At 46.3% G+C, this 7981-nt stretch overlaps 1 protein-coding gene across 1 annotated transcript; it reads right to left on the bottom strand.

The window, feature by feature from the left end:
• Positions 1 to 146: 146 nt before the first annotated feature.
• Positions 147 to 5038, bottom strand: K441DRAFT_705171 (lanosterol 14-alpha-demethylase). Its single transcript, XM_067653574.1, has 10 exons — positions 4645 to 5038; positions 4033 to 4582; positions 3379 to 3971; positions 3196 to 3326; positions 3120 to 3136; positions 2391 to 3065; positions 1747 to 1979; positions 1491 to 1688; positions 375 to 1442; positions 147 to 322 (listed from the first exon to the last, which is right to left on the bottom strand). The coding sequence occupies exons 1-10, from the start codon at positions 4690 to 4692 to the stop codon at positions 263 to 265; spliced, it is 3573 nt and encodes a 1190-aa protein (XP_067504876.1). The 5' UTR covers positions 4693 to 5038; the 3' UTR covers positions 147 to 262.
• Between the last annotated feature and the right edge of the window lie 2943 nt (positions 5039 to 7981).

Below are 7981 nucleotides of genomic sequence, written 5' to 3' on the forward strand. Positions count from 1 at the left end.
CCCCCCTCTGATTCCAAGTTGTTCATGAATCGCATCGAGCCTGCAAATGAACTGGCGCATTACTTGCAGATGAGAGACAATAAATTCTAGAATGATATTATTCAATACGGATATTAGTTGCTATTATTTATCGTATCTACAGATTTACCACTCCTCACCAACCATCCTTAGCTATTCACGCCTTCCAATGGCCGAAGCGACTCACAGCCTCCAAACACCCATTACGCCTCGCTATGAATTAACGCTCCTAGAAATCCATAAATTATGCCTTTCTCCTCTCCCACTCGACAACCGCAGGGGCGAGAGGCCTAGAGAATAGAGACTACAAGAAGTTAGATAACCGTAAGAGGCTTTGGGAAGACCACAGCACTTACAGAATAATCAGTTCCTGGCACACTATTCGAACCATCCAAGTTCCTAAACTTAAATTCTCTAACCATCGCAATCAAAATTGTCTGCAGCTGCACGTATGCGAACTGCTCACCAATGCAGCGATGACGGCCTGCGCCAAAAGGTAGATACGGGCTGTTGGTTCCCTTGGAAACGACGCCCCAGCCGTAGTCAATCTTCTCGTCGTCATCTTCGCCATCAAAATCATCACCCATGCCTGCATCCCACCGATGTGGTTCCCAATTAGACGGGTTGGGGAAGTGCTCGACTAGCGTAGACGAAACACCGGGAGATGACAGAAGGACATGCGAGGTCGGAATCGTGTAAGGAGTTCCATCCACCTGTAAGGGCGATTTCACTTTCCGCATAATGGAGTGGATGGGAGCGTGAAGGCGAAGAGTCTCTTTGACGACTTGGCTGTGGAGAGGCAGACGGGACAAATCATCGTATGTGAGAGCAGGTAGGTCAGCACCGAGAACTTCTTTTTGTTCTGCCAGAAGCTCCTCGGTGATGTCAGGTCGACTAGCAAGGCGCAGCATAATCCAAGCGATGGTAGAGGAAGATGAGTGCTGTCCAGCCATGAGCAGCGCGATCATTATACCAGCAATCTCATGGTCAGGCACAGGCTTTCCGTCCTTATATTTACAGTCCATAAGATGCCAGATCATATCCTCAGAATCCTTCTTGACATCGTTAGATCTTCTCTTTTGGATAATCTCCGAGTACGTCTGGATCATTTTATTGCGCGCAAAGTCCCGTTTCCGATTATGAGGAAGCGGAGCCCATGGTAGCATGAAGTTTATTGGACTGAAGCCCATATCCAAATGGTGGTAGAGATCAGCAAAGCTCGCGTCGAATTTGCTGCGAACCTCTTGGCCTTGCAGTGAGCGAGAGGCAGTGAAGATTGTGAGCTGGGCCATGACTGAGGGAACATTGACGGTTCCATTTTGACCCTGGAAGCTTGAGGATGTCTTCATGAAGGACTCGACCTCGGCGGTTATAAGTGTGACGTAAGAACGGAGAGCGTCTTGGGTAAGGCCGAACTTAACAAACTGCGCGAAGGGTTAGCATAGCGCCTTGGTTTCATTCGATCACTATACCTTTTTCTGCTCCATGAGTTTGGAGTTTGGACAATCATACACAACATCACGCCCGAAAACAGGGGTAGTCAAGGGGCTGTATATTTCCTCGGCATTGACATCCCTGTGCTTGCCGTTTAGGATAAAATTGTTTCCCTTGGTTCCCAGACAGACAGTGGTCTTTTTGCCCAGTAGAATGAATGTGAATACGTCGCCGTACTGGAAAGCACGTCAGTATGCGCCGTTAAGGTATGCGTGCGAAAGTTCTTCAACCAACCTTCTCGCGATTGGTAAAGAAAAATTTATAGGGGTCGATGCCGTAAGTGATAGTACTGCCGATGATAGGAAACAAGTGAAATACTACGGGCGGCTCCTTGGGATTGCGGAAGAGCAATTGGTGCAGGACGTTGAGGATAACAACAAGGGTGAGGAAGGAGGCGACCGCGGTGGCGATAACAAGGGCGAGAGGCGTCTTTATGACAAAATCGCCCAGAGGGCCGGTAATTGCGGCTAGGAGACCCATAGTTGAGGATATGGGAAGAAAGCGAAGATGGGGGGGTGGGAGGTTGATATGGAGCAGCTGGCGTTGGGGGTTTGAGTTTATACAAAAAATGAAGACCAATTTCGAGACTAAGCTTAGCGTGATGCTCGTTCCCGCTTGCACCTGGTCCCAGCTCTCGGGCCCCTTTCACTCCGCAACCCTTGACCTCAGGTCATATTAAGACCATTTCAAACGAATTTCAACGATACGACACGACATGACACGACACCGCTCAGATACGCTAATATTGTTGCGACTAGCTACTGCTGCGCCACCGTACTATTACGCACATTTTATCTGGTCCCACAATTGTCCCGAACGCCTCTAGCAAAGCCTCACAAGCTGATCGTACGATACTTGTCACTTTTTTCTTCCCTTACCTGGCTTCCCAGCCTTGACTACTTGATCTGGCACGTATCGCGACCCGTTATCATCGCCATAAAGGGTCTGGTCGCCCTTCCCCCCTAACTTGATAAACTCCTCTGCCTGTCTATTTGCCGCAGGCGTGCTTTCCTTCACTGGGCCAACTTTCGGCTTTGGTGCCTTCCGAGGTGGCGTCTTTGCCACGTTCTTCTCATATACCTTCACTGGCATCTGCCCACTTCGGCCCTCGATGACCCTGGTAACTTTGATGTCGTTAATGCTACTCAGTAGAGTACGTTCTCGTTGAACCTTCCGCTTAGAGAAATCTAACTGCGCAATAGCACCAGTGAGTCCATCAGTGCTATCGTTAGGATTTAATTCCCGCTGAGTCGTCCAAGGGTGTTCGAGACACTCGTCGATGGTAATGCGTTTGTCCATATCTACAGTAAGCATTCGATCAATAAGGTCCAGCGCTGGATCGCCGACTGAATCCCAGTACGGAGAGGGGTAGTCGAATATACCCATCTTGATTTGCTGGGAAAGGGTATAAGGGTTTTCTTCACTGTACAATTCGTCCGAGAAAGGAGGAAATCCACATAGACAGATGTACAGAACGACGCCTAAAGACCATACATCCACGGCACGAGTGTAGCGGCGATGGTTTGAGCTCTCGAGAATTTCTGGTGCAACATCTGTAAACGCTTAGTCACAACTGTACTAAAGGGCATTTTACATTTGCTACATACAACTGGGCGTTCCGCATCTGTGACTTAGTCAGTTTCATGTCCATGCCGGAGTACTCAAAGTGCTGATTCGACTCACAATGTTGTTGTAAATGACTCTTCCCCAATAATTTTAGCCAAACCAAAGTCAGCAAGCTTGACATGTAATTCCTTGTCTGTCAACAGTATGTTCTCTGGCTTAATGTCACGATGGACAATATTGCGTTCGTGCTAGCATGATATATCAGCAGCGCAAGCTTAAGCTGCCACCTGTCGCACTCACCAAATACTTTACTCCTTGAAATAGCTGTATAAAAACTTTACGAGCTTCTGGCTCGGTTAATTTCTGTTTCATGACAATCCAATTGAACAATTCTCCTTCGGCAGCAAGTTCCAGGACAAGATAAACCCCATCGTCTTCATCGAATGTATCCTTGAGGCACAGTAGTGTAGGGTGGCTAACCCCCATAAGGACAGCAATCTCTTGTTGGAGTCCGTCCACTTTGGGCCGCTCTCCTGGCCCACTGCGTTTCTCGAATTTTTTGACAGCATAGCGTATACCGGAATTCCTCTCAACACACAAATACACTGAAGCGAAGTGTCCCTTGCCGAGCTGCTCCTGGATGCTGTATTGTTGTCTGAATCCATGTGCCTCGCGTTTATGAGGGTATCGGAAGACGAAGCGGGCTTCATCGAGGACCGCCACCTCATCACCATCGCGGAGTTCCCGTCGTTTGTTCCGTCCAACTATTGCCTCATTCACAAAAGTACCGTTGCCTGAAAGATCTTCCAGGATTGCAACCGTACCACCTCCCTTATTCTCAGAGAAAATAAGGCAATGTCGGTTCGATACGGTAGGGTTGTCCACAACCCGGTCTAAAAGAATAGTGAGCATGGGAGATTTGTGATCTACAGGGAGTGCAGTAAAAGAACGTACCGCATTCAGGGTGTCGTCCGATGAGATAACCACCGGCAGTCACACCTCCAGCCTTTCTATTCTCATACTCCTCTTCCTGACGCTTGTATGTCCTACAGTCTACGCGCTCTCTCCCAGTGATCTTGCCATTATTTCCAAGCGGAGCGGGACAGGCACTTCTCTTTCGCAGGACTAAAGCATCGCCAGATTTACTATCCAAGGGTACAAGATAGCCCCATACTCCCTCGCCTTCTTCATCTTGTACCTCATACGAGAGTGCTTGGGGAGGGTAGACAAACTGAGAAAAAGGTTGGGTATCTGAAGGTGGTGATGATAGACCTAGGCCTAGAGGGCTACGGACGTTCGCAGGATGGGCAAATTGACTAGGTCGTTGACTAGGAGGCGTAATTGTACCATCCTCGAATTCCTCAGTAGCTGTCGTGTCTTTGTGAGTAAGTGGAGACGGGAGCTGGGCCTGCTTGATCTCCGCTTCGAAATCTTGAGACTGGGATAAGATCCGCTGCGAACGGCGCGGCTTCTTGCTTTCCACGGCAGCTTCGCCTAAAGATTGCTGCAAGAAGGGCACGAACTGTTAGCAATGGCGGAAGGTGCGCTGGAACGGGAAAATCATACACGAGCACGCTTCAATTGACTGCTGACTTTTTCGTTCTTCGGAGCCATATCGGGCAAGTTGAGAGAAGCAAGGGTAAGGGCTGAGACTGTGCAATGTTGCCTCTTCCTTAGAGATGAGTCCGACTTGCAAAGGCCATGATTGTAGGCGGTGGTGACTCTGGGAGGTTCAGGTCTGATGTTGGTGTGAGCTCCAGGGTTGCCTGACAGAGAGTCTGCGCCAGTAAAGGCACCAAGCACTGCGCCAAGACTTGCGACGAGACCCTGATGGGGATTATTCACCAGCGTCTAGAAAACACTTGTTACAATAGGTTTCTGGCGTTTTGGGACATAAACTTAGGTCATTTGTAACATCTATACTTTAGATATTCTAATATTCTAGAGAAATGGAAAGGCCAGTGGAAGGGGGTGAGCACGGAGCTCGCTTCCATGCCTGAAGAAACGAGGCTCCCTGGGCTTCACAATAACCCATACTCCCCCGCATACTATAATAACGAAGTTTCATAGCGAGATGTCACCCCCCAGCCTCAATACATTTAAAATTCTTCCCACGAGTAACAGCCCAACTTCATAAAATAGTAGAGCAGTGAGAGTCAGTGTGTAGAGGCTTCCCAAAACGCGTCTCCGAAGGCTTTGCAACACCTCCGCCCGCCCAGTGAAATAGAGCACGCAGTGCGCAAGGGGGTCCAAGGGGGTCCCCCCTTGAAGCTCTGCTCGAAGCTCTACTCGAAGCCCTACACGGAGCTCCAAAGCTCTACTAACGCGCAGCACTAATATACTAGGAAGATTCTATAATTGGCCGTATAACCGCCCATACGATCAATCGCCGTACAAAAGGCTCTACAAAGGTCTACACGATCATACAATCAATCGGTCAATCGGTCAATCAGTCAATTGCCTATACAAACGCCCATACGAACGTCCTACAAATGCCCATACGATCAATCAATCGATCGATCAAACGCCCATATAATCGATCAATTAAACGCCCGTGTACACATCTCTATAATTGTTTATACAATCAATCAATCAAACGCCCGTACGATCAATTAAGTTCCCATACAATCAATCAGACGCCTATACGAACGGCTCTACGAACGGCTCTATATACAGCTCTGCAAATGTCTATATAATTAATCAATCGATCAATCGCCCATACAAACGCCCGTATATACGCCTATGTAATTAATCAGACGCCCGTATAAATGTCTCTATACGTATCTATAAACATTTCTATAAATGTCTCTATAATTAATTGCCCCTATACGCCTATACGTAGCTCTGTAAAAGCTCTGCTAAACGCTCTACCAAATGCTCTGCAAGAGCTTTGCCTATGCAGTAAATGCAGCACGCAGTGCACAGGGGGTCCAAGTGGGTCTCCCCCTTGAAGCTCTGCTCGAAGCTCTATCGAAGCTCTGCTCGAAGCTCTATCGAAGCTCTGCTCAAAGCTCTGCACGAGGCTCTATTTTAAACTCTATCAAAGCTCTGCTCGAAGACCTGCACGAGGCTCTGCTCGAAGCTCTATCGAGGCTCTGCACGGAGCTCTACTCAAAAGCTCTGCTCAAAAGCTTTACTCAAAAGCTCTGCTCGAAGCTACTCGAAGCTTGATACGGAGCTCCAAAGCTCTAACATGTAGCACTGGTATACTAGGAAGACTCTACAAACGCTTGCATGATCCCCAGTACGAACGCCCATACGATCAATCGATCGATCGATCAAACGCCATACAATCAATCAATTAAACGCCCGTACGAACGTCTGCACGTCTGCACGCTTGCACGTGGCTCTGCACGAAGCTTACCCCTACTATAAAGTACAATAGAGGCATAGGATTTGCAAAGCAAATCTATATCTATTAGTAAGGTAATATTACCTAGTAGTAACTAAGTCGCCTTAACCCTACTACTACTTCTATATTAAGTAAAAGCTCTATATAGGGGAGGTCTAGGGGGTCTCACCCTAAAAAGCCTTATATCTATATATACGGGTCCTAGGTCGGCCCGCGCAGACTACTCCGTATACACAGGGGAAAAGAAATATTGACTGGAAAACCTCTAGTATATTAGGGGGAGGAAAAACCCTATGAGCCACCTTAGTAGGATGAAAAACCCCGGTTTCTATTTCTGTCGACCTGAATCGAAGTTCCTTACTACCATCGTAATACTGTCTAACAACCCAGATCGTCTATACGAACTATGTCTCAGTTGTCTCGTATCTTGAGCTCGTATATCTCATCGAACGTCTCATTACCTATTTCTCTTAACTATAACCTACTACATGACGACGTCGTCGTCATTGTATTTAGACCTACCTAATGTATATAAGAGAGCTTCTAGAGCCCTCTTTAATAAAACAGAGTTTGTTGAACTGGTAATTCAGAATGAGAACTCTGTTTATTAAAGAGGGCTCTAGAAGCTCTCTTATATACATCAGGTAGGTCCAAATACAATGACGACGACGTCGTCATGTAGTAGGTCATAGTTAAGGGAAACAGGTAATGAGACGTTTGATGAGACATACGAGCTTAAGATACGAGACAACTGAGACATAGTTCGTATAGACGATCTAGGTCGTTAGACAGCAGTGTGTCCAACAGTCAGTCTCCAGCGAGCTTTGAGGCCCTATAGCTGACTGACTGCGGCCAACCAGATCGCTCGCTGTCCGCTGCATCAAATTAAGGTACGCTGACTGTTCCGCTGTCAGCTCGCTTTCCTAATTAGGCAATTAGTATAGATTTAAGGGTGTTTTATTCCAGATTTTTGGCAGTGCCTCTATATATATAAATATTAATATTGCCTAATTAAAAATCTACCTTAATTTACCTAATATAGTGTTTTAATATAGCTAAAATTGTCCTATACGCCTATAGAGGGCTAAAAAAGATAAAAAGGTAGTAAGTAGTAAGGGCTCTAAAGGCTCTATTTTAGTATTAAATTTTAATTAAATATAAAACTTTAGTAAATATAGCTTACTAAGCCAGCTTTTCTATCCCTATATTTAGCTTATAGCTAGTATAATTAATATTTAAGCTTATTGACTAGGGTATAGTTAACGCTTTATTAGTATTAATATAGTTAATTAAACTACTTAATAAAAGGCCTTTAATTAGCTACTATTTCTAGCTATTAGAAACACAGGGTGACTTACTAATAACGACTACTCGAGTAGGGTTACAGTAATGTTGGTTAATTCTTATTAATAGGAATAAGGAAAGGGGTAAGGAACTTAAGGTTCCTTACTACGCTAGGGCCACGTCGACACGTGACGGCAATATACTTCATGCGACGGTAACTTGCCTCATTCCCAACACTGGTAACTCTTCTTTTTGTGGTTGCTATAT

The sequence above is a fragment of the Cenococcum geophilum genome (assembly GCF_001692895.1).
Source record: "Cenococcum geophilum 1.58 unplaced genomic scaffold K441scaffold_17, whole genome shotgun sequence".
Classification (NCBI taxonomy): Eukaryota; Fungi; Ascomycota; class Dothideomycetes; order Gloniales; family Gloniaceae; genus Cenococcum; species Cenococcum geophilum.

What these genes read in the sequence shown, in the direction of transcription:
- K441DRAFT_705171 (XM_067653574.1), bottom strand. Translation starts at nt 4,692, where the DNA reads ATGGCTCCGAAGAACGAAAAAGTCAGCAGTCAATTGAAGCGTGCTCGT. An exon ending in GTCAATTGAAGCGTGCTCGT is followed by an intron (nt 4,583 to 4,644) that starts GTATGATTTTCC and finishes CCCTTCTTGCAG; the next exon opens with CAATCTTTAGGCGAAGCTGC. An exon ending in CGGACGACACCCTGAATGCG is followed by an intron (nt 3,972 to 4,032) that starts GTACGTTCTTTT and finishes CTATTCTTTTAG; the next exon opens with ACCGGGTTGTGGACAACCCT.